Source organism: Helianthus annuus, chromosome 4 (genome assembly GCF_002127325.2).
Source record: "Helianthus annuus cultivar XRQ/B chromosome 4, HanXRQr2.0-SUNRISE, whole genome shotgun sequence".
In the NCBI taxonomy this organism is placed as follows: Eukaryota; Viridiplantae; Streptophyta; class Magnoliopsida; order Asterales; family Asteraceae; genus Helianthus; species Helianthus annuus.
The window spans coordinates 160,355,090-160,382,643 of NC_035436.2; the positions used below are offsets into that span (position 1 = coordinate 160,355,090).

The 27,554-nt window shown below is 34.1% G+C and overlaps 2 protein-coding genes and 1 non-coding gene across 3 annotated transcripts; 1 reads left to right on the forward strand and 2 right to left on the reverse strand.

Annotated features, from left to right (window-relative positions):
- Positions 1–299: 299 nt before the first annotated feature.
- Positions 300–1,166, reverse strand: LOC110933874. Its single transcript, XM_022177077.1, has one exon. The coding sequence runs from the start codon at positions 1,164–1,166 to the stop codon at positions 300–302; it is 867 nt and encodes a 288-aa protein (XP_022032769.1).
- A 7,869-nt stretch (positions 1,167–9,035) lies between these two features.
- LOC110937218 (probable lysine-specific demethylase JMJ14) lies at positions 9,036–16,790 on the forward strand. The gene is made up of 11 exons (XM_022179608.2): positions 9,036–9,682; positions 10,789–10,962; positions 11,122–11,196; positions 11,338–11,415; positions 11,496–12,188; positions 12,706–12,867; positions 14,196–14,564; positions 15,194–15,737; positions 16,011–16,114; positions 16,277–16,456; positions 16,598–16,790. Exons 2-11 carry the CDS (start codon positions 10,819–10,821, stop codon positions 16,673–16,675), a joined length of 2,427 nt encoding a protein of 808 aa, XP_022035300.1. The 5' UTR covers positions 9,036–9,682; positions 10,789–10,818; the 3' UTR covers positions 16,676–16,790.
- Positions 16,791–19,437: 2,647 nt separating this feature from the next.
- Positions 19,438–27,043, reverse strand: LOC110935036. Its single transcript, XR_004890391.1, has 10 exons — positions 26,071–27,043; positions 25,842–25,939; positions 25,544–25,657; positions 25,414–25,478; positions 24,265–24,360; positions 23,992–24,141; positions 23,753–23,908; positions 21,701–21,793; positions 19,817–20,028; positions 19,438–19,738 (listed from the first exon to the last, which is right to left on the reverse strand). It is a non-coding gene; the product is annotated as an uncharacterized LOC110935036 (transcript).
- Between the last annotated feature and the right edge of the window lie 511 nt (positions 27,044–27,554).

Here is a 27,554-nt window from a genome sequence, read left to right on the forward strand (position 1 = left end):
ACGGAGCTCATATTGGCCGAAACTCAGGTGTTATCATATGTATGCTAATGGAAAATCTAGTTTACAACCGTTCATTGACATGGAACGAAGTAAGCATGCAGGATGCTTGTGTCAGATATAGACGCTACATGGCTGATGAACTCTACGTCGGGCACTACACACCAACTAATTTTTGAAGGCTGGACGTACGCATTGTAAAATTTAATTCTTATATAAATTAAAAGTACTAATTACTATTGCGGTTACGAGAATTTGTTACATGATTTTCCTAATTAAAACATAAAAAAACTAAGCTATTATTAAAATTCTGCTAAATTATAAGATGGACAAATGTCATCCGTAGGACTCTGGGTTTCTATCTCTTTCCCTTTTCCTTTGCCTGATGATTTACGTGAATGAATCTGTGATGGCATTGGATCTAAACAAACGTCACGAACATGGCCGTATGTTCGACACCGCGAACAATATACCTGAACGGGTTCTTCCCCACGAGACAAGATTCGGGTGTTTTCTTTTGGACGACCAGATTGACGTTTTGTAATATGCGGGGGTAATACACTGCCAAGGCCTTCTGGTATCACCCATTCAGACTTATGAGGCTGAGGATTAATCGATTCTTCATACGTTTTTTTGTATACTTCGTTTGAATAACACGAGAATGCATAATGACTGCAGTTAGGTTCACCCAAAAATCTTGAAACAGCAATCACATGCCCACAAGGTAGACCAGAAACTTGCCAGACACGGCAGCTGCACGAACGATTCAAAAAATCAACTACACCCCTTTTCCCACCGTCTTCAATAACAAAACTGTTTACCCGGATGCCTGCAACAGTCCAGGTTCTAGACCCTTCAATTTTCTTTAAAATTTTCTTTTGTGCCCACTGAGTCATTGAATGGCTCTCCTGCATGCCCTGCAGTCGACGGTCATAAAACCATTTTTGTACAGACTCGCGGAAGAATTCGATAAGTTGCGTTATCGGCATCTTACGCGAGAATCTAGACAAAGAGTTAATAGACTCCGCACTATTAGATGTCATATAGTGGTATCGATTGCCGGGACAATGAGCTCTTGCCCATCTACCAAACCCAATATTTATTAAAACCTGGCGTATTCTAGGAACGGCAAGACACAAAGCATTGAATGACTCGTTAAAGTCAGACATCCGATAAGATTTACATCTCTTCCACCATAGTGCCTCGTACTCTTTTTTTAGACGACGGCAAACGTAAATTCATCATTAAATGACGACAACACAACCCGTGGTAAACACGTGGAAACACGTTTCTAACACCTACATGTATAGAATTCACCCTATCCGAAATGATCGCCATATCTGCTATTTCACCAACACAGTCTCTAAGCTTTGAGAGAAACCATGTCCAAGATTCACCATCCTCTGATTTTCCAATGCCATAAGCAATTGGTAAAATCTGATTATTTCCATCCATGCCCACTGCTAAAAACAACGTCCCTTTAAATTCACCCTTTAGGTGTGCCGCGTCAATGATAACGACCGGTCTTAGATTAAACATAAAGCTACAAATCTGAAAATTAATGATAGCAAAATAAGATCAAAGCCCATGTTACTTTAAAAAAATAAAAGCAAGTACAAAAGAAAAGGTGTAAATTACTGCAGCACCTAAAGCAACAAAAACCATTTCAAAACGACTCTGCTCATCAACCAAGATGTGAGTAACGCTTCCAGGATTTGCAAGCTTCAAATTGTAACAGTATATTGGTAGTTCAGCAAAAGAATCTCGGGTTGTTCCTTGTAGAAGTTCAAGTGCATGGCATTTACCACGCCAAGCTTGAAGGTTTGCTATCTCAACCTCGAACCTTTGTCTAAAATCTTTGACAATCTCTTTCGCTCGATATATCCTACCACTGTCTTTTAGTTGTTCCATTAAAAAGTGACCCAAAACCTTTGGGTTAGCCTGACGGAAATGTGGGTGTGTTTGCATCTTCGAACAGGTGTGTCTATCGTTCATATGTTTAACAAAAAATAAACTACCACCAGGAATAGCATATGCCTTAAATCGCCATTCACAACCATCACCCATGCATGACACTTCATACCGTGTCTTAGATGATCTATCAACTTTAAACTCGAAATGCTCTAACAAACATTTCTTTCCCAACTCAAGCTTCATCTCTTCTTTGTTATTGAATATATGACCGGCCTCAAACACTATAGAAGCTGATTCGATGTTAGACGTGGATGATTTTTCAAAATTATTTTCTAAAATAGGACACTCATCGTTTAAAACATCAACACTTTCTTTTACTGAAATATTTAGATCTGGAGTTTTGAAGTTGTTTAAAGAAGAAAAACCAGAGGAACCAACACCAGACTCTTGAATAACATATAATTTATATAATTCAAAAGGATTCTGCATCGCCAAATCAAAAAAAAATCTAACATCTCGATCATTAATTATATCGATCGGATCAGTAAACGTAGACATCCGGTATGACAACCGTGTAATGTTTGGAGTATCACACATCTTAGAAACATAGTTTAAAAAACTATTATATAAATGATATGTTTCAATTTCTAAACCACGTCTCCTTGAATCGCCATCAGTAACATACTCAATGTTTCCGTTAATGTCATCTCACTTCCCCCCAGTATAAACAACAAACTTGACCCTCATGTTGTGAGATAATTACTAAAAAACAAACTTTTTGAATCTTAGATTTTAACTTCAAATACGGTTTTTCATAATTTGTAGTATTTAAATAAGGGATCCGTCTAAATAAATGCAAAACTTCTTAAATTCCTAAAAAAACGTCTTAAACTCGTACAAAAACGTCTTGAATTCGTACAACAAACGTGTTAAAATAAGAAATCCGGTTGGAGCTGATGTAGCCGGTTAAAGAGAGTTAAATGGCTCAAGCCGACCGGAAACGTCTCAAGCCGTCTGGAAAAATGGGCAGCCATAACGAAACGTCTCAAGCCGTCTGAAACGTCTCAGCCAAGACGTCCAGACGCCTGACTTTTCTGTCGGACACGTGGCAGCTTTTGATTGGTCAGCCGCCAAGACGTTTGAACATGTTTCTTGCGTCTCCCCAAGACGTTTGACTTGGCTATTTTGGAAAAGTTGACCATAACTTGACCATTTTGGCTATTTTCCCTTTTGTAAAACTTATATATTTGTGTACCCTAAAAGCCTAAAAGTACTTTTATGTTTTATCTGTTAAATGGTCGAGTAAAAAGTTGGTCCATAAACTGGATTTAAGTTATGTCTAAATCTGTGTTCCTTATGGCTTTTTGCAACACTTATTATATTTGGATTTGTTATAGTCTTTTATTCTTAAATTTTTCCATCAAATTAGATAAATAAATAAGGAGTTGCGGTGAACGACGTGTATTTAATGAAGAAGAGGTCTAGATTTTGTTTTGATCTGTTGTCCGTTAACCAATGACACGCGCATGTTTATCAAATCATCTAACAATCCGATAGTGAGTCTACTCGATTATTTACAGAATTTGTGCTACACGTGCAACCTATTGAACATGGGTCTAGATCCGGTTCCGGTTCCGACAACCTATCACATGCATATGAATTTGTCATCCATCAATTGGACATACTTGTAAAAACTCACCATCGTTACCTATCATCAACGTCTTCGCAGGGTTCGTCACACATTATGAGTTTTGAGGTGGGAACGATGAAGAATAAGTTTTTTTAATGGCAGAAGCATAAGTAATAAAGGGTAGTGGAGTTTCTTTCTTTATGTATCAAAGCTAATTTATAAATGGTATTCATGCGTGCTTATTTAGCTACATGATAAGGCTATGGGGTACGAGGATGGTGGTTTAGTTCATGGATTGCCACGAGCCCTCTTTCTTGAATTTGATGAAGGAGACAAAAAAAAATAAAAAAATATAAAGTGAATGGTAGTTTAGGTCATGACCACACCATATAGCATGGTGGATGAGAGTGGAGTGATGTGGCGTTGACGTAGAGGTTGGTGGTGATGATTTAGGTCATAACCATACCACATAGCCTAATATATACAAGTATAAAAGTGTAGGCACTCTAGTTTGTCAAATGACTTTGGAAACGCCACATGTATGATGTATCTTACTATAAGGGTGTGGGGGGCGTTTTGCGGGGAGTAGGGGCGGGGAGTGGTTACCGCGCGGGGAGAAGGTGCCGCCATCAACTTTCACCGCATGGAGGGGATGGATTTCGGTGAGAGGTTACCGCATGAAGGGAGAGAGGGAGAGGGTGGCCCACCAGATTTTCAACCAATCAAGTTATTTTCCTTTTTTTTTCTTTTTGATTTTTTCAACTTAATTAAAAAAAATAAAAAAAACAAGTCCCCATGAGAGGAGTGCCGCCATCAAATTGAGGGTGTGGAGGAAGTTAAGGGGGGAGTTGACGTGACGCGTGCTGATTGAGTGTGTGCAAGAGAGGTCATTCCCCTCTTAGAGGAGTGCCCCTCTCACCCTAAATATTTTCGTGAAATACTTGAATTATGTTTTGTTGATTGACTTTGTATACACCATCCTACATACTTGGCCAATTTTGTAAAAACGAAAGTTCTTGTTTAGCTATTCTAGAAATTTTGACTTTTAAGGAAAGTCAAGATATTTGAGTTTCTTATTTGAAAAGATAGTTTCTATAACTGTTATATTAAATAGTAAATTGCCAAAATCGTCCCCAATGTTTGGGCGTGTTTGCCATTTTCATCCAAAACAATTTTTTTTTTGTACAATATAGTCCCTTACTTTTGGGAGTTTTTGCCATTTTCATCCAAACATATAATTTGCTTTATTTTTTCTATCAAACAATTGGATGAAAATGGCAAAAAATCTCAAATCTCAGAGAAGATTTTTGGCAAAAAAGTCGTTTGGATGAAAATGACAAAAAAAATCCAAAAGTGAAGGACTATATGGTACAAAAAAGTTGTTTTGGATGAAAATGACAAACATACCAAACTTCAGGGATGATTTTGGCAATTTACTCTATATTAAATGATAGATGTTTTGGGTACGAGATTATTTATATGTGCGTATGAACTGGTAGATGTTTTGGGTACGAGATTATTTATATGTGGGTATCAACTAGTAAGAAATTTTTGGTGCTACATATTCAACACTATTTGTGTTAGAATTTATGAAAAGAAAAATTTAACAATTAAGTTGGGGTTTAGCCTAGTAGGGGCTGCTAGAATGAGAACCACCCCGAGTTGTAAGAACCGCGAGAACTACACCCCACGGAGCGTCGTTCGCCGCGATTTTTTTTTACAAGTAGATGTGTGCATTATAAATACGGCCGTAAAAAATCACGGCGAACGGCGCTCCGTGGGGTGTACTTTTTTACACCTCAAGTTTGGTGTTTTTTAATTTTTTTTCTTTTTTCTTTTTTTTTTTACCAAACTTGAGGTGTAAAAAAGTACACCCCACGGAGCGCCGTTCGCCGTGATTTTTTACGGCCGTGTTTATAATGCACACATCTACTTGTAAAAAAAAAAATCGCGGCGAACGGCGCTCCGTGGGGTGTAGTTCTCACGGTTCTTACAATTCGAGGTGGTTCTCATTCTAGCGGCTCCCTAGCCTAGTATTATTATTATTACTATTACTATATAAAATATTTAGGTAGTTCTTAGGAACAGCATACTATTTGGGCATATTCAGGATGTTATTTACGCTAATGCCGCAAGTCTTTTATTATTTGAAAAAAGAGACCAAGAGACAAAGAGAGAATGCATAGGGAGAGGCCGGCGCCGGTGGTTCTGCGGCGGCAATACCACCGTTCAAGCGCGTGGTGGGTTTTTGGGGTTTTCTTAGTTGGTCTATTTTGGTTGACTATGGGGATTGAAGGTAGCTGGTTCTAGGGTTTGGGGAAAAGATAGTTGAGGAAGCCATGGTTTAATGTTTGTTTGGTTGTGGGTTGAGAGTAGGTGTCATTGCAATTGGGATAAGTCCCACTATCGGCTTACGTTTTATTTTAACATTAGCGTATTTTAAAATAATTTAGTTTCTTCAACTTTGAGACCAATCTCCAATACAGATATTTTACAGAAAACTTTGTGTTTTACATAAATAAAAAATATATGGTTAACATATTTACCTATATATTAAAAACAGAAAGGAATGAACATTAATAAAAAATAGAATTAAATGGATGGTTAAATGAATGGTATTGGGTGTTGATACCGGTATTAAATTTACCAAACTGGGTATATTTTCGGTATCGGTTCGGCACTGGCATTCATCGGTTTTTACCCTCAAATACCGGTGCCGTACCAATACCGACCGGTACCGTACTAGGTATATTCGGTACCGGTACCCACTTTTGGGGGTTTCTGTAACGGCATTTTCGGTACCGGTTGGTACCGAGCTCATCATATCCTGTAGCAATGCAAGTAATTGCACCGTTTAGATTACTTTTCATACACACAGTAAGTAAACTGTATTTCGTTTGAATGAGGTTTTATATACACAATATTTTGCTTTATTTTTTGTCTTTTTCTGTAATGAATGAATTGTAGCATATAAAATTAACTTGAATATTTAAATTATTGATGAGCAAAACGTATCAAATCCTGTAATCAATCCGGCATCGTATCGGTACCAAATTTACTATACCAAATCATTTTCGGTACCAATTTGGTAGCCACCTTTTGGCGTTTTCAGAATCGTTACTTTCGGTTCGACACCGGTCTAGCACCATACCTGTATTTCTTGATTTTTACCTTCAAATACCATACCGTATTGTACCGAGCATTTTCGGTGCCGGTACCTAATTTCGATGATTTTCTGGATCGGTACTTTCGTTGCCTTTATCGGTACCGCTCATCCATATTTTAACGTGTTAGCACCATAATAACTGAACTGAAAACAACCGAATTTCTAACGTATAGGACGTACGGGTCCTATTATTATATATTAGGTTATTTAAAATTGCTTTTTTAGAACGGAATAACTATCATTTTCACGACATTTTTATTTATGTTTTGATATTCGGTATCTACTTACCGTTACTGACACGCGTTTTGCAGTCATTGGGTTCCCGCCGCAACGCGCGGGCGGAAAATCAACTTAATGTATATATAACAAGAAAAGAATTATCGTTTTCTTTTCTACATTATGTGAGGGATTTAATACGCTGCTTCAAGATAAAGTTTAATTTTATAGAAAAAAAATACTTAAATGGTCTTTATCATAAGGAAACTTAAAAAAATGATTTTTAATTGCTTAATAGCAAAAAAAAAAAAAAAAAAAAAAAAAAAAAAAAAAAAAAAAAAAAAAAAAAAACCTTAAACAATAAAAACAATTCACTCAGATTTTAGACTACGACATGACCTTTTTGTGCTATGCGAATATAAAGTCATATGTTTTTTTTATCTACGATTTGATATGCATGCGACCATATCGTCATGTACGTTTTTTATCTACAACTTGATTTGCATGCGATTATTACGTCTGTTTCTTATCTACGTTCCAATATGCAAAATCAAACCGTCTACCACGCAACGCGCGGGTAACCTTGCTAGTTTAGTATAAATATATCAAAGCTGGATTGTCAATATAAAATCCCTATTAAAAATGTTAGTTATATGTAAAGTGAGCGTTGTAAATTATACATAAAAAGTACAGTTGTAATTGTATGAGAAAAATGTTAGTTCTATGTAAAATGAGAAGTTTACATTACACAACTAGGAAGGTGGAAAAGTTATTTTGTATAAGGTGGAAAAGTTATTTTGAAAAGCTATGAAAACTTGGCTTTCTTAAACTCCTTTTAACTTTTCATGAAATATTATCTTGTCGCATCTCATAAGCTCATCCAAACTCTTTTTTTAAAACAATTTATTTACTTTTCTCACCTCATAAACTTATCCAAACACTTTTTTAAAAGCTCCTTTTGGATAAGACATAAGTCAATAAGTCCTTTTACCAAAAGTCCCTTTAAGCAAATATCAAACATCCTCTTAGACTTCCCTTTCATCATTTTTCTTATCTTTAAAAGTACTTTTTTTTTTGTTTTTATATGGTAAATAATGAAATAACAGTTGGTCTTTTAAGCGGTTTCCAGTAAGTTGACCATATGTGTGAAATTGTTATGAGGTACAATACACCATAAAATAATTATTTTATGATTTTCTCTAACCAAATACACAAATTATCAAACCCAATGACCGCTTGTGTGATATGTTTATAATCTTCTGGTCTTAATTTTCTACTGAATTAAATAAATGAATAAAGAGTTGTGATAAACGTGGTGTATTTGATGAAGAAGAGGTCTATATCCCGTTTCAATGCGTGGTCCGTCAACCAATAACATGCACATGTGTGTAAAGCCATCTGATAATGCGTTGGTGAGTCTGTTCAATTGTTTATATAATCCGGGCTACTCACGCGACCTGTTAAACATAGGTCTAGATCCAATTACAACGCATACTCCGACAACCTATCAAATGCATATGTCATCCATCCATCAGGCATAATTCTCTAAAAACCACCATGGTCGACCTATCATAAGTGTCTTTGCATGATTCATCACACGTTATAAGTTTTGGGGCGGAGGCAATGAAGAATAAGAAACAAACGGAAGGTGTCTAGAAGTTTGATATATTTTGTTTGTTTTTGAACATTAGGGTACAATTAGGAATCCAATCGGGACTGTATCGTTACCAAAAATACAGATACTGAAATTATGAAAACATGTGCATTGAATACTGTACCGAATATATTGGTACTGTATTGGTTCAGTACAGCATCCGTACGATGCCTATAATTGTTATAAAACACTCATCTCTATATGGTATACCGTTACCAAAGATACCAATTCATAATTTCTGAAAAAGTAAATATTGTACTAGTACTAGTTTGGAGATGCTTAGGTACAGTAATCATTTCATATTTAATATAATAAACATTTTTACCGGTATAAATAAAAAGAAAATAATCATAGAACATAAATGCAACAATATATTTTGGGTCATAAAATAATAAAAATAAATATAAAACTATGAATATATATCAAGGCGGTTTTGAACGGTGGTGATCATCACTGGACCCCCTATTCCTTGCTGCACAATGCAGGAAGATATATAAATCCAAATTGATTCCTCTTTCTTTCACTCGTTGGTTTCAACAATTTCAGTTAAAAACACCCTCTCGGCTTCATTCTTCTTCACCAATTTGGATTCCAATTTCAATACACATGTTTCTTCTATTTAACCCTAAACACATGAAACCGCTATTGTTTTCAGAATAATACTCGCCTATCTCACTCCTTACATTTTTTTTCTTTATAAATTTCGAATCTTTTTTTTTTCTTTTTTTTTTTTAAACTTTTACAAATCTTTTTTTTTTTTCATTGTTTGCGGAATTAACGATTTTCTTGGGGGAAAGTAGAGATTTTTAGGATGATTATCCAAAATTCACATCATCTTTTTCTTGATTCACAAATGATTATTTTATTTTATAATAAATGAATTCTTTTTCTGGGTATTTGTTTATCCTTTTAGGTTAATTTTAATTCATTGGTGTTTGGTGTTTTGTCAGTCTTGATTAGGTTGAATCTTTCAATTTCATTTTATACCCATTTCATCATTTTTTTTTCCTTGAAGATTTCATAAATTTGGGAATAGGGTTTCTTTCTGAATCCATAATGTCATCTGGAATTTTCCCAATTGCTGACAATTAATAGAATAAATCAGGTTAGGGTTCTTTCTATTCATTCTATGCAATTTTACATTTTTTTTTTTTTTTTTGACATATAGAAGTAGATCTGTGTATGTTCTAATCTTTTTCTTTATTGATGTATTGCAATCAAAGTAATTAGATCTTATATGTTTATGTTTTTTTTCAAGTTAGTAGTATTTGTGCATCAAGCTGCAATGGTTCAGAAATATGTTTTTGTTTTGTCTTATTGGATATATATATATATTTATATATAATATATATATTAGAATGATCATTGTTGGCTGCATCTGAATTGGTTTGAGATTCTTGATTAGCATTGTTAATATCTATTTACATTATGGTTTTGTGGTCTTCTTGATGAACATGTTCGATAATATCCTAATAATCTGAGGCGGGTACGATTTGATCGTCTCATGTGTCATTTATTTTAATATTACCATTTGAATTCCTGAGAAAATCTGAAGCTACAGTAGGTGTTTGAATATATATACATATATAATATTAGAATCAACATTATTGACTGCACCTGAATTGGTATGAGATTCTTGATTAAAATGGTTCATATCTATTTACATTACGGTTTTGTGGGCTTCTTGATGAACACGTTTGATAATTTCCTAAAAATCCGAGGCGGGTACCATCGATTCGATTGTCTCATGTGTCATTTAATTTTTATATATTGCCATTTGAATTACTGAGTAATATCTTAAGCTATAGTGCGTATAAGCTTATTATCGCAACCTGCACGTGTTCTATTAACGTGTTGTTATGTGTACGTGTCCATTGTCGTCCATGCTGGGGCGGACGTACCCTTGATTTTTTATATTTATTTTTGCTATGTTAGCGCGTACTGCATTGTGGATTTATGACATTTTTAGGGTAAATCGGTCATATGACTTGGTGAGGTACAAAATACGTAACAATTGGATTCCATGCACAACACGTTAGTCGTGACCCCCCTTAAAAGATTTTCTATTTATACATACTTTTCATCATTAAACTTATTATATAAATTTCGATAGAGGAAAGGAAAGGAATCATAAGTGACGTTGAGATTTGCTCGTTTATAATTATTCTTCTGTATGCTATTTATGTATATTTGATCTTTTTTCTCTCTTAGGAACATAATAATCTGATCCAGTTTTATCTCATGGAAACTATGATGAATGAAGAAGTAGTTAGCGAATGTGAGCCGGTGGAGATTAAACGGATCCTCACGCGTAGAAGCTCATCTCGATATCAACTCTCTGAAATGGGCCTTGGACCACAAATTTCTCCTGAGAAGCGAAAGAAGGTTTGTTCATTTTCTTTACATACTAATGTTTTTTTTTTTGTTCTATGATCTTATGTTGTTTGTCACCGACAACTAAAAAAGATACAATTTTTAGAATAATTTGGTGTTCGTATATTTTTCCCTTCTTTTTTTGCATCTTATTTGTTTATTATTTTGTAGGATCGATCTTCAAAGAACGCTCCGAAATCGGATGATCAGAATCTCGAATCCTCAGGAAGCCCTCGAAATCAAAAGGTAAAAAATCATGGTTACACGATATAATTCAAACGGATGCATCGACACATTGTATTAATGCTCTCTATGTTCAATTTCTTTCGGTCTTCAAAACATGAAATACGTTTTACCTTATATATACATATTTTTGTATCAATGCAGATAACAGCTAGATGGGATCCCTCCGAAGCTTGTAAGCCTGATGTGGATGAAGCTCCAGTTTTTTATCCAACTGTCGAAGTAAATATTATAATTAATGAATCTTTAAGGAAATTAAAATATACCCTTTTTGTTTTTTAATCAAATCATTCGTTTTTTAGGAGTTCGAAGATACGCTTGGTTATCTATTAAAAATACGACCGATGGCGGAACCTTACGGTATATGTAGAATTGTGCCTCCTACTTCGTGGAAACCACCCTGCCCTTTAAGGGAGGAACGATTTTGGCAAGAAGCTAAAATTTCGACAAGAATTCAACAAGTTGACTTGCTTCAAAATAGGGAGCCAATGAAGAAACGGAAAGGGCGAAAACGTAAAAGAACGTCTACAAAGAGCGGAGCAAGAAGAATGAATTCAGAGTCGAATGCTTCTTCTGACAAAGACGACAAATTCGGCTTTCGGTCTGGATCGGACTTCACCTTTGAGGAATTTCAAGATTTTGCTAATAAATTCAAGGAGCATTATTTCGGGATGAACGATGGGGATGAAGAAAAACAGGGATCGGGACCCACGATTGATGAAATCGAGGGTGAGTATTGGAGGATAATTGAACAGCCGACAGATGAAGTCGAGGTATATTATGGAGCTGATTTGGAAACAGGTGAATTCGAGAGTGGTTTCCCGAAAACTGTATCCGTTGAAGATAATGAAATAAATAAATATGTAAAATCCGGTTGGAATTTAAATAATTTCTCGCGCCTGCCGGGGTCCGTGTTATCTTTCGAAGGATGCGATATCTCGGGGGTTTTAGTGCCATGGTTATACGTTGGCATGTGCTTCTCTTCGTTCTGTTGGGTAATCTACAAGTTTTTAAAACTTTTTAGTAAAATGCCATTTTCGTCCTTGAGGTTTGACCAGTTTTGCGACTTTCGTCCAAAGGTTTGTTTTTCCGTATCTGGATCCAAAAGGTTTAAATCTTGCCATTTTTATCCAGCTCGTTAACTTCATCCGTTTTTCTCCGTTAAATCAGGGGTATTTCCGTCTTTTTTGTTAACTTAGAGGGCAATTCGGTCTTTTTCAAGGGTATTCAATCTTTTTACATAAAGTGAAAAAGACTGAATTGCCCTTTAAGTTGGCAAAAAATACAGAAATACCCCTGTCTTAATGGAGAAAATGGATGGAGGTTAACAAGCCAGACGAAAATGGCAAGATTTCAAACCTTTGGGATCCAGATGCGGAAAAACAAACCTTGGGACGAAAATCGCAAAACTGGACAAACCTGAGGGACGAAAATGGCATTTTACTCAACTTTAAATTATATGTTTCTTTTAGTGTGATTACTGACTTGTGTTTTTATCGGTCTATTAAAAAGCATGTTGAAGATCATCACCTTTATTCGGTTAACTATATGCATTGGGGCGATCCGAAAATATGGTACGGGGTACCAGGAAGCCACGCTACCGCATTGGAAAACGCAATGAAGAAGCATCTACCTGATTTATTCAAGGAACAACCAGATTTACTCCATCAACTTGTAAGCAAAGAATCCTTTGTTTTGCCCTTGTTATCTGTTGGGTATCGGGTCAAAATGGATTAGGTCGGATTGGGTTGACCCGAATCATTTTTTGTCCAAATCTGTTAATTCTGTTTATCATGCTAAATAAACTACTAGAATTGTATTGTTATAATAATAATGTATTTTAAAGAGTAAAATGTCATTTTCGTCCCTGGGTTTGGCCACTTTTGCGATTTCGTCCAAAGCATGGCCGACCCTGAGGGTGGGCGGGGTGGACCACCGGCCAGGGCCCGATATTTCGAAGGTCACTGATACATATCCCCTAGTCTACTCACGACGGAAGAACCGGGTCAAGACATCAGCTGAAAAAGCTCAATTTAGTTCACTTTTGAACTACTTGTTTGACCCATTCTCTGGTGGAAAAACAGAAGGAGTGGATAAGCAGTTTTCAAGCTTCTTTTTAGGAGCAGTTAGTTAATTATGTTTTACAGATTCTATAAGTAGCAGGCTTTGTCATTTTTGTTATTTTCATTCTTATGTTTTTAATTCCCAGACTCAGTTCTGTAATCGGAGACATAGCCCCTCTCGAATCGGGCCTTATCCTTTCAATTCAAGTATATTTTGCCTTTGCCTGCTATTTTTCTTAGAATCTATCAGTCACGTTTTTAAAAAAAATTTGATATGTATATGTAAAAAAAATAAATTAATAGGGTATACCCATACAAACACCAACATAGGCCCACTTACAAAACTATTTTTAAGGTTTAGATTTGTTATTAGCCGATTGTCATTAGGTTTAGACCTCCCAATACCCAATTTCGTTAAGGCCTAAGGGCACGTTTTTTCGAGCTCGAACAGGGTACACGAATTCTCAGGGCTGGCCCTGGTCCAAAGGTTTGTTTTTCCGCATCTAGATACAAAAGGTTTAAAATCTTTCATCCAACTCGTTAACTCCATCCATTTTTTAACGTTAAGTCAGGGGTATTTTTGTCTTTTTTGACATTTTTTTTGTGATGATTAAAGGGTTTGGGTGGGGATAAAGTCAACAAAGATGAATCTTTATTTCTTATAGTGTTTTTTTCTTTTAATAAAAACTGTCTAAAAAGACGAAAATGCCCCTCGTTTAACTGGGAAGATGGATGAAGTTAACAAGGTGGATGAAAATGGCAAGATTTCAAACCTTTTGGATCCAAATGCGGAAAAACAAACGTTTGGACGAAAGTCGCCAAAGTGGCCAAATCTCAGGGACGAAAATGGCATTTTACTCTTTTTTAAATAAAATCATGTTGAACGTTTTGTTCATTTTATTTAGTTTAGTTTAACACAAGTTGCGCGTGTTCCGACAGGTTACTCAGCTGTCCCCTACGGTTCTAAAATCTGAAGGAGTGCCTGTGTATCGCGCATCTCAGCATTCCGGAGAATTTATTGTTACGTTTCCAAGGGCATACCATGCAGGGTTCAATTGTGGTTTCAACTGTGCGGAGGCGGTCAATGTGGCGCCCGTTAATTGGCTACAACATGGGCAAGTTGCAGTCGAGCTGTACAGTCAGCAACGACGCAAGACATCTATATCACATGACAAGTTGCTACTAGCATCATCCCGTGAAGCTATCATGGCTCTTTCGGAGCTTTCGGATTTAAATAAACAGAATCCCAAGAATTTAAGATGGAAACGTGTTTGTGGGAAGGATGGAATACTTACCAATGCTGTTAAGGTAGAGTGACTATCAATTCCCGTATCTAGCTGTGTTTTGTAGAGTTGAAGAGGTGTGGTTGCGTTGACCCGCAACACCTTTTGTCCAAAATTATATTGTTTCAATAATAATTTTATATTATGAAATAATAGTAGATTAAATGCCATTTTCATCCCGGAGGTTTGGCCAGTTTTGCGACTTTCGTCCAAAGGTTTGTTTTTCCGCATCTGGATCTATAAGGTTTGAAATCTTGCTATTTTTCATCCGGCTCGTTAACTCCATCCATTTTTCTCCGTTAAGTCAGGGGTATTTTCGGCTTTTTTGTTAACTTAGAGGGCAATTCAGTCTTTTCCACTTTATGTACAAGTATTCAAAATACCCTTGCTAAATAAAAAAGACGAAAATACCCCTGACTTAACGGAGAAAAATGGATGGATTTAACGAGTTGGATGAAAATGGCAAGATTTCAAACCTTTTGGATCCAGATGCGAAAAAACAAACCTTTGGACAAGAGTCGCAATACTGGCCAAACCTCAAGGACGAAAATGACATTTTACTCTAAATTTAGGAGTTTTTATCCATTTGAAACACACATTGGAGCAACTTTTGACATTTATCTGTAAGCTAATTTTTTTTATCTAATATAACAGGCAAGAGTTAAGATGGAGTTAGAAAGAGTTGAGAATCTCGAAACCGGTTTTCAGTTCCAAAAAATGGATAACGATTTCGATACAACGAATGAGAAAGAATGCTTTTTATGTTTCTATGATCTGCACATGTCTGCAGCCAGTTGCAAGTGTTCTCCTGATCGATTTTCATGTCTAAAACATGTGCATCGTTTGTGTTCATGCGACTCAGACCAACTTTCTGTCTATCTCCGGTATACTTTCGATGAATTAACCATGATGATTGATGCACTGGAAGGACAATCAGATGCTATTAAAAATTGGGCAACAAAAGTTTTAGAATTTGATCAAGAAACGTCAGTTTTTGAGCAAAAGAAAGAAGAAGCTTGCAGTTTGTCACGTGATCAACAAATAGAAATTGCAGCTGTTCATCCCAAAGAAGAACCTTCTCTGGGACTCGAATGCTCTAAAGATTTGAATCTTAACGGGTTTTCTGCTGAACTTTTAAACATTGGATCTATAGCTTTCGGAAAACTTTGGTGCAATAAGCAGGCGATATTCCCAAAAGGTGTTGTGGCTTCTTAATCTGTTTTTTTTTTTTTGTTTTTTTTTTTAAATTAGGTAGATGTGGTAACATTCATGGGTTGGATAACGTACTTTATGGGTCGGGTTGACCTGAATCTTTTTTTGCTGAATATAATTATAATAATTACTATATTTTAAAATGATTGGAACTACCAAGTAAAATGATTTTAAGGTGTTATACAACATCAGGACCTGTTTAAACTATTTTTCTTTCTTTTTTTTTTCCGTAGTTTGTGACTCTTGTGAACGTTTGCAGGATACCGAAGCCGAGTAAAATATTACAGTTATCTGAACCCTTCGGTGATGAGTAGCTACATAGCAGAAATTCATGATGCCGGGCTTATTGGACCTCTATTTAAGGTATGGGCTCGATGTCATTTATGTCTCTTCCTTTTGCGTCTTTTAATCGATGCAAAAATCAACAAATTAATTAACCATTAAGTATATTTTTTAGTAATTATCAGATTCATTGTATGATTTACCGCTCATTAACATCTCTATTGTTTTATACTAAAATTTCAGGTTTTCTTGGAAGAATTTCCCGATGAGAGCTTTGTGGACGTGTCAGCAGAAAAATGTTGGAAACTTGTGCTGCACAGGCTTAATCAAGAAATCGCAAAGCTGGCTAATCGGGCCTTAAAGCCTCTACATAGCATTAATGGGCTTGAAATGTTTGGGTTATCTTCTCCCCCCATTATGAAGGTATATGTTTTTTTTTTTTGATACACTTATATGTCCACATTTTGGAGGCTTTAAATGAATAATTAGTTTTCAAAAATAATAACAAAACTTGTGTTATTTCACTATATTGTTGTTAATTGTTGTTAATTAACGTTGTTTCAGGCGATTGAGGCTCTCGATCCAGAGCATAGATGTTTGGAGTACTGGAGCAGCAAATGCAACCCGAATAATAGAGATTAGAGATGCTGCTGACTTTTTTAGGCAAGAAAATGAGGTTGACTTTTGACTTTTTAGTCTTAGTTCTTTTGGTTTCTTATTATAGAAATGAGCAGCAAGTGGTAGAAAATTGAAGTTATAGGATCTTTACCTTTTCTATTTAGAAAAAATTCTAGCATACATCTTTGGTTCTTTTTTTTTTACATTTATTAAACAAAAAAAATAAGGGCTTTTTAAAAAAAAAATTACATATGGGATTCTGAGAAAAGTGTACATATCAGTTTTGATTGATTGTTTGTTTTAGCCCAAGCCCATTACAATAATTTCCTATGTATGTATATGTATGTAAGATATAATGAGGCATATCTACGTTATGTATGTATGTACGTATGCATTAAATCGGATGTTATAGTTCCATTTATGTGACCCAAGACGGATCAATAGACAATCTGACCCATTTAGGCCCAATGGGCCAATCTATAAAAATTAAATCTTTTGCCTTTTTTTCGAGCAAGTACCGGAACTACAACAAAGAATCTCAATTTTACGAAAGAATTCATTTTTTTAACAACACACCGGTTTTGAAAATAGTAAAGGATAATTATATATTGGATCAAAACTTCTTTGAACTTTCTAAGTCTTCGTCTTGCATAGAAGAAGCAACTGTTGCAAAAACGGGTCTTTCCGTAGTAGGTGGCATCCCCTCTTAGTTTTAAGTAAGCGGAAAACTTTCTAAAAACCCAATGTGATGTGTCAATTGTATTAAGTTTTAAATTCTTCTATTCATTCAGTTTTCTAATTTTTTTTTTGTAATTAATGGAAACATATTTTTTTTGAAAGGTGTGAATTATTCGCGAATGTCGGGAGGTCTAGCATACGTTGTCTTAACCGGGTCCGCGCTAGAGAGCCCCCTCGCACAATAGATCCCCAATTTAAACCCCTCAATGAGAAACCCCTATCACCAAAACTCGAACTTGAGACCTTGAGGGGAAAACTCACCCGGGCCCACCATAAGTGGAACTTAAATACCCGTGGCCACCACTAGAGCACTAGTGATGGTTTAATGGAAACATATAAGAGCTGTATAAAAATTTGTACGTTTTTTTATTGGGTTAAAGGGCATGTATCCTGGAATAACTGAACATTTGTAACTGAAGAGGTTTTGTAACCGTCTATCCCACTTACTTTTGTTTTCATTAAATCGTTAAAACATTATGTTCAAAGTGCATTATACGGTTTCACCAGTCAGGTGTCATATTTTATCGAATGACTATTGGACTTAACTACTTGTAAACCAAACAATTAGCTAGAGCAACGGGTGCTGTAGCAAAGTGATTGCAAAAGAAAAAGTCGGTCATATTAAAATTACTTTCTAGGAGGTCCGTTTAATATCCGAAAACTACCCAACACTAGTTTGACAAGTGGGGAATGTTGGGGTGAATCAGAAAAGTTTGGGTATAATTGTATCTAAGCGTTGGTTAGATACTTGTGTACCAAATAGACATGTCAACATGGGAATGCATGTAGGCTAATTTTCAATAATAAATAAAAAGGAGAGTTAATTTATGAATCATTATATACAAGTCAATACATCAAAATCATTTAATATTATGGTTTACCCTTCTATTTTATAAGAAAGCACGTTTTTCATTTATTTATTTCAACTAGTTTAGGAACCTGTGAGCTTCGCGGTTTGGTAAAAGAAAATTTCTTTATTAATACCGCTGACATTAAATATTTTGATTTTATACACGGTAAAAGACAACTGAATATATTAGATTACGACGACAAATTGAAATACATGAATATCCAACGATCACAATTCGTTGAAAATCTCTTTATAAACCACGTTAGTTGTTTTATCTGTAGGTTTCCCGTCGTTGTTAAGTATTAATAGTTTGACCTCATCTCGTGTTTTCACCCTTGTTATAGGAAAGTTATCCACATTTTAATTTTAACAGAACGGTAAATAAAAATATAGGTACCTCAGTAAGAAAAAACAATGCTAATACACCTAAACCAACATTCACTCCCTCAGTTTTATGTTCTTCAACATTCATGGTGCTACAATTATGTTCACTATTCAGCAAATCAATTTGATTCTGATCACCATATTGGTCTTGCTATAACTAATCATGCACGTCCAAAATAAACACAACCATAATCAAACTCCTATACCAGTTTTAACTTTAGATCCATATTAGAAAGCAAACATCCTTATCCTACTACTCGGTTTCTAAATGAGAGTAACGGAATGATAAACGAAGTTGGCTTTAACATTGGAACGGGTGTAATATTCAAATCATAACACTTTGAACCAAAGTTTAGCTATCTTAATTCCAAACGTACAATGCTCAACCATTCTTTTCTTCCTGCAACTCAACCACCGATTGCAGAAAAGTAGCACAAACACACTTGAAAGCGAAGTACAACTTTAAGAAACTCATATAATAACTTTATAAATAGGTTGTAACATACATAAATTTACATATAAAAAGGTGGTGTGCAGGTGTACTAATTTTAGCTACAAAAATTGTAATTATTTTGAGAACTTGGTGAAAGTAGCAAACTTAATGAAGCACATCTATACAACCTGTTGCGTTGATGCTTTTGGAAAAGAAGCAAAAAGATGGGAAGAAAGAATATTTAGGGATTAGGAGCCCAATACTCAGTTGTGAAGGAAAATTACTTATTTCTAATTGTCATTCATAAAGTTAACCATAAATGCTTAAAATGCTATATCATAGGACCATTTATCTATAGCAACATGATTTTTTTTAACGACAAACAAACTTTTTATTCATCACCCTAGGAATACACAATTTGCAAAGTACCAACAAGTTACTTGTACAGAGCAAAGGCTCACCCCAAGCAAAACCAAAATACATACTGTTTTACATATTAGGAAAAACTAAAAGACACCCACTTTTCCCATGTCAAACCGCAGTCCCTAGAACAATGCTTGATCCATAAGAAGCTCAAGGTTTGAAGCTCTCCAAACATCGCGTCTACGTTGGCTCTTCTCCCGGCAAATATTGTGTCATTTCGTGCTTTCCAAATGACCCAACATGAGGTCAAGAAGATCAACTGCATCAATTTATTTTTGTCATAGAAAACAATTAAGCCACTTGCATAGAACATACCTGGGTCGTGCATAGAACATACCTGGGTCGTGCTGACGTACATCTTGGGACCCAAAAAAATAAACTGAAGCCGAGAGCATGAGGTTTTCTTTCTTTGATGCCTAAGAGTCGAGTCACAAAATCATAGGGCCCACTTAAAGGAACTTGAAACTCCAAGAAATATTGCAAGTCTTCTACACCAGGCTTGTGTGCACGATTGAGAGAAAAAAAAGGTCCTGTCACCATAAACTCGAGCTACAAAAATTATTATGTTTGAAAAACTTACAACGTCATAACCACTTCCATGGACCCCACTAAGAAGATAAGTAATTGGTACAAAGTTGAAAAGCATTGCTTCAGGATTAGTGCCAACCGTTTGAAGTCACTTTGAATAATTGTCTGAAAATACATCCCCTTCTCTTTTACACTCGATAACTGTAATGCCTTGTTCCAATGTTAACCATACATAAGCTTTTTTACACATTTTCCTAACTTTTTATGTGTAACTTAGTGCGCCAAATAGTGGCCGGTAGCTAGTACTTTGCTATTGGGTGAGCAATGAATGTGACATGTTCTCTTTTAACTTAATTTCTTGATTTGACCCGTTTAAGATAAAAGAAAAGTACAAAACCAAAGCCGACCAATTCAGAAGTAAACGGGTCAAATTTCAAAGCAGCCACCTCTAGTTATAACTTATAATGCTATAACGATAATATTGTAAGATCATTACCAGCAGTGTTGTTGTATATGCAACATCCAGACCACCACGTGTCATCTTCATTTTCGAAGAACAAAGATTCTGCTTTGTATTTTTTTCCTTAAAATGAGACTAATGTCATTTTGCTTATGATAAAAATGTGAAATAAAGACGCAATTTTTAACGCACGTGTAAAAAAAAAAGAATTTAAGTTGAAATCACATGTTAAACTATAAAGTGAATGTATAATAAAGTTATACTAAAAGCATAAAAGAATAAACCTAACTAGACATAGTTATATTCAACTCCATCATTTCTCAAAAAAAAAAAAAAAAAAAAAAAAAAAAAAAAAAACTTTGGAGCTTCAGCGTGTATTATATTAACATCTGATATAAAGCTAATTGTTATCACATTCCCTATGCTCATATAGCTCCTACAAAACTCTATCACTTATAAAAAATATATGAGAACTAACCTAAAATAGTGCAAAATTCTGACCCAAAACAATGCAGAATTTCAACCATAACAGTTCATAGTTTTGACCCATAATATAAAATGTTTGAGCTATGTCTGAATACATAATACTAATATATTTAATAACATATATTTATTACATCCAAACACACTAAAATTCTAGGATTTACATCCACATTCTTTGTATATATATAAGTCTCACATTTATCACTTCTTAGCGGGTCTAGAAAACGGGTGGGTCAAAACGTTCTCTTTATAATCTCTATCTATTAAACCTCATCATTTTCTTATATAGTAGACAACTCACTAAGTACCAATTATTATATTTCAAATCTCTTTTCATTAACTTTTATATCTCATATCTTGTCACACCTCATTGTGATTATAGAATAGATATATAAACCAGTCTATTACCCCCAACCTTTCATGACCCGTTCTGAGTCTTCTGATCGCAACGACCCGAACCGACTACAACATATTTATCCAGCTGTCTATAATTTCTGTATTGGTCAATTTCGTTGAACCTTAGGATGTTTTAGAATGGTTTGTTTTTACTCGAACAGAGTTTGGTTGAAACTAATTATGACCCGAACTCATATATTGTTGCCCCTTCTGAACGGATCCTTGGAAATGTCTTGAGGGTTGTTCCATTAACCAAATCTACTATATTAGCAAGAAAAAAATAAACTATACCCACACTTTTAGCGACTACAGTCTACAATTAGAAGTTAAGCTACATAAGATAATTGTACTCACCATAAAACAACTTCATTGCTTTCCCAGAGACTTGCCCTGTGCTAGACCCATCATAATTCCACTTTGGGAGCTTATTTGAATTATCCACCGGACCTGCAAGAGTAGCCCACAAAAAATCTAAACACTTGTTTTAATCAAATTCAAATTCCATTTTAGTTACCGGTTGAGCAGAAGGTTCCCTCTCAACCTTAGCCAAATTCTTGAAATACGGATCCGAAAGTGCATGATACAATTATGCAAAATAAGTACCTTTTAAAAAAATGAAATCTATCGCTAAAAATTTTAAAAATATCATATTTACCCAACAATAAAATTAAATATCAAATACACCCATTTCATTAAATCCGATTTTTATAATCTAATACTAATAAAAGAATCCCTTTAATGCCACATGGCATTCTCTCATAAATAAGGATTTTATCAAAATGCCATGTGGCAATTTTTTATACTACACCACTCATAATAAATAATAATAATAACTAACTTAATTTAAAGACCATTCTCCACTTTAATAAATAATTTTTTTATGCACCATCTCACTCAAAAGAAATTGATATATCATAATACTTGAGTTACTAAATTATATTATATGATATATAGATAAAAATATAAGAATTACTTTATCTCTTGCATATACCGATTTTACATATATTAAAGATCAAGATTATATTCACCTCTATGACATACGATATAGGGTCATTATATTTTTTTTTAATATGTCTGTATTTAATATGAAAATCCTTTAAAATCAAAAGCCTTTTAATCGTAGATTTATTATTATCTATAACAAAACATTACTAATATCCCCAATTTAATTATTCATGTATTATTATATTTAATTTATTTGATAATAAAGCACCTCATTAAGATTAACTACATATATAATTTGATTAACCACATATATTTCTAAAACAAATGATTTAAAATATTAATTATTGATAAAGATGATAAAATAACAAATATACTAATAAAAAAGTCTCCTTAATGTCACATGTCACTCTAATTCAACTTTTAATAAACATCAAATCTTATTTAACTTTTAAAGATTTCATCAAAATGCCATGTGACAATTTATCATTTTACCTCAATCATAATAAAATATAAGTAAATTAATATAAAGACTATTAAATGATTAAATTATATATATATATATATATATATATATATTAAAATAATCATATATTTATGATTATATCTCTTCAATATTCTTATTTCTTAATAATTAATATTAATTATCTACTTACATATACTTTAATATAATATCTCTACCTTAATAAATAAAAACATACTTATCTCAAAAAAAAAGATGGGATAACAAAAAATATTATACATCCATCACTATTTAATGTAACCAAAAGTTTAAAACCCCATCATGTTTATAATTTGTTATTATCGTTTTCACAAATGTCAAACATATATATATAAACGGTCTATATATATATATATATATGTATATATATGTTCAATATATATAATCTTATATCATGAACTAATTCCATTCCATCTTCTACTTTGATAACACTGTTTAAAATAAGAATAAATTAGTTTGAAATAAAATACACTAATTCTTTTATATTCAAAAACAAAATTCTTTCTTCGTAAACGCATCATTTAAAATGAGTAATGTTATATTTTTTTTTTAATTTTGTATGTAGAATTCATATTAGGGTTATATATGTATTCATATCAGAATTTATATTTATTATGTGATGCAAGAAATAATATGAAATATAAAAAATAATTCAAAATTTATAATCGTTATGTCCTTCAAATGCAACCAACCTCAACAATAACATATTTATTTAAAAAAACTCATTCAAGTTTATATAAATTGAAAACACATTTTTTTCCAAATAACTCGATCAACTCCATAATTATCTTAAAGACTTTCATTTTCTATCCTCAAACCCATGTAACACATAGGTCTATAACCTAGTATTAACATAAAGTAAGGGTATATATGTGATGTCATAATTATAAAAGTCAATATATTTAATATTATAACTTTGTGTTGGGTATATGTGATATTAAAAAATAAAGTCAAGATATTACCTCCTCAGCAGTAGGACGATCTTTAGGCTCAAACGCAAGCATTCTTTCTAGTAAACGAAGAGCAAGGGGAACTGTATTCGAAAACTTCTGTGAAAAAGGGATCGGTTGTTTCTTCCTCATGCTGCTTAAGTATCTCCGGTCGTTCTCATTTCTTATCTGATCGGATTACATCAACATTAATAACGCAAAAATAAATATAATATATCTATGTATGTGTATTGTAAGGCAAACAAACAGACCCTGGCTATCGCTTCAGGTAATGGGGTCCCCAAAAGATCGGTCATGAGGTCCAACTAATGCACCACATTTTTCCCCGGAAAAAGTGGCTTTCCGGTTAAAAGTTCCGCAAAAATACAACCAATACTCCACATATCTATAGTCGGTGTGTACTGCACAAAAATGATCAATTTAATCCAAGTGTTTCTAGCCGGGAACCAATACCGAATCAAAAGTATCACCAAAATAGATTAAATTTAAAGAAAAAATCCAACATTACTTACTGCCTCATTTACCTTAGAGAAAACGGGTCAAACATACACTTAATTGGTCATTGCTTTCAACTTTCAAATGCATGTGTTGACACCCATAAAGAGGCCCAAACTAAGTCCCTAACAGAAAAACCATTCAAAACATATTATAACCTAAACACAACTCACAAATCGTGTTATTTAACCACTTGGATTATTTATAATCCGATATTTATTTGTAGCTATGTCGATCGACCAAGCTAGCCCCGTATTGAGTTTGACACAAACATATGTCAACTCGTTACCCAACCCCCAGAACCAAGCTTAAGCTCACCTTTACCTGAATCGAGCTCAACTCATGAACAGCCCGAGTTCAAAAACTGAAAGTGTTAATCAGTTGATACGCAAAGTGTCAAATAACCTAATAAGCAAAATATACCCATATGTATTGAGCTGATTTGCACTATTCTTTAGAAAATACCCGACCAGTTCCCCTAAAAGAAAAAAAACACTTTATTTTTAAGCTTTAAGTCGACGTGAACATTTAAGGTATGAATAACGTTCCTGACCAGTTCCCCTGATAAAAAAATTACACCTTATGTCAAACATAACCTTACTCGACCCATTTATAATAAAATGGGTCACTATTATTGTTTATTGAAACTGAAGTTACTTCGTAAATTAGCATAATAAATAAAATCATAAAAATCTTAAAATTTGAGAGAAGTCAAAGTTTGAATTCTATATGAATAAATTTTGATTGGTTGGTTCACAAATGATGGAAATTATGTACCATATTCTTTTTCTTTAGCTTTAGCTTTGGGTGGCTATGAAACTAACAGATCCACTTGACTCCTGTGATGGGCAATATTTAATAGAAAACAATCTTCTTGAGGGCTTGTCTAATAGGTTTATAGACTGCTTAGTGGGTCTGGTATAATTTTAATATATGATTAGAAATATTAGTTGGTGATCTTTTGTCTTGCATATGAATAAGGTGTGATTTTTTTTTTATTAAGTATTAGTTATGCTATATTTTTCATAGTACTCTTCAGAAACAATCTGAATAAGGTGAGTTACTGTCTTAACAAAAATTTTTGGTCAAACTTTACTAACTTCCCACTTAGTGTAGTCAAACACCATACTCATCAACATATTACATACCAAAAAGCAATGCAAAAAAATTATCCAAACCTCGAGATGTTGTGAGCTTCAGAACTCAAACCAACAGTAGTTGCATCTAAGCCAGTCAACCATCCCTACAAACCAAAAACATCCAATCACAAACAATGCAAATAAAATCTCACCACTATTCTCGCTATACCTTGCGCAGATTCGCTTGAGGCGAGTAAGTATATTCGTAAGTCAACAAATTAATCACAGCAGTAATCTTATCATCATCTCCGGTCATTGTCAAATTCTTCACAATTCCTTCAACCTAACCAAATACCACAAAACTCACCAACACTATCCAAAACTAAACAATAACTAATAAAATGAACACATCATACTGCAAATCCAATCAAAACAACCAAAAATGACCCCTAACCTCAATATGATGTACGTTCAACCAATAATATGATGTAAAGCCATTGAAACTGTAATCATCAAATAATACATACCTGGTATAAAGAAGTGGGTATTTTGTACCAGCACAACACCGTCTATGATCATCGACCTTCTCGCCATCCGGCTTTACTAATAGAGGAAAGCAAGACCACTGTGTGTTTGTAACAAATTAAGATCGTAGACACAACAAAAGTCTAGGTAGGTTACTGTAGTAACTAAGCCTATTTTTTTAACATTCATTTTTTCGTAAAAAAAGTTAACTTATATGCATTAAACACATACCTTAACTCAGGCAAGCTTGGCAGCAAGCCCAGACCTGACAAATAGCGTTCCCACTACCGGCACAATACCGGCTATGATCATCGACCTTCTCGCCATCTAGGTGTGAATAAGATGTGTAAAAGACGGTAAATATATTTTTTTTACTTTCTAGTTGTGTAAAAAAACAAAAACAAAATGTAAAAAATCAAAAGATTTTGCTTCAAAGATTAACAATAGTTGCTCTGAACATTGGAGAAGAAACTGTCATGACATGTAAATTGGGTCATTCAATACCTCTAAATTCATACACATCAAAATAAACCTAGATCTAACCTCTTTAATTAACATAACCAGATCTAAAAAATGAACAGAATAAATCTAATCTCTTTAACACAAGTTCGTTGACCTTGAAATCATACCAATTACCGTTATTTTTCGATGATTGATAACAAATAAACATAGATTAAAAACGAATCATGAAAGAATGTTAGGTTTAGAGTAGTCTAGATCGAGAAACAACTTGACCTGTATGTATATAAGATGCAATAGATGCGATTTCTGAATCGGTGTAAACAGGTGCGATGCAATGGAGGATTTTAGGTTTTCTCAATGGAACGGTTGAAAGAAGCATCCATCTGATTTTTAGGGTTTGAGTAGGAAGGGAAAATAAGAAGGAGAAATAAGATGCATTGTATGAGAGACGTGGGAGAGGAGAAAAAGATTGAAACTTCATTAATGCAAATTGGAAAGAAGATTTGATTATCTGATGCTTCCATGAATCGATTGCTACCAAATAAATTCCATTATACTGCAATCGAAAATCTGAAATAAGAATCCCAGATTCTCAAAGAATGATACGGAGCTGGCGATTTTAGGGTTTGGCACAGAACAATGGAGATTTTATTAGGGTTTGGCAAAGAACGATGGAGATTTCATATTTTTAGAAACCTTGAACTGATTGAATTTTTAGAAATCTTGAATTGATTGAAGAGAGAGTGTGGATGAAGGTAAAGAGGGGAAAAACCAATTGCCGCTCAAAAAGAATTCTCTGGCTTATAAGCCATGCCACCTCCTGAAAATGATTGGCCAAGAATAGGCCATGTGGCAAAGATGAATTCTTTTAGTATAGTAGATAGATAAGCAGGGTCGGCTCAACCAATTTGGAGGCCCAAAGCGAAATAAAAAATTGAGGCCCCTTTTCACTTTTATTTTGGGATTAGTAGTGAATTTATAAACCAAGTGGTTTTTCTATCAAATAAAGTTATTAAAATATGATAGTTTAAGACTTGCAGCACATGAAAAACACGAGGTAGCCTTGAGTTTTTCTTTGTATAATATTGCTAGGTATGAGGATACATAAAGGTATTTGGAGACCTTTTTATTTACTTTTTTAAAATATAGCTTATTGTAAATATGCTATAGGCTACGAGAAGCATAACGGGCTACATAAACGTTCTCTAATATTTTATACATTTTCATACATTATTTTATTAATTATTAATGTT

Coding starts and splice junctions, on each gene's coding strand:
- LOC110937218 (XM_022179608.2), top strand. CDS start 10,819: ATGGAAACTATGATGAATGAAGAAGTAGTTAGCGAATGTGAGCCGGTG. Junction 11,197..11,337: donor GAAGCCCTCGAAATCAAAAG/GTAAAAAATCAT, acceptor GTATCAATGCAG/ATAACAGCTAGATGGGATCC. Junction 15,738..16,010: donor GCAGGCGATATTCCCAAAAG/GTGTTGTGGCTT, acceptor GAACGTTTGCAG/GATACCGAAGCCGAGTAAAA.
- LOC110933874 (XM_022177077.1), bottom strand. CDS start 1,166: ATGTCTGACTTTAACGAGTCATTCAATGCTTTGTGTCTTGCCGTTCCT.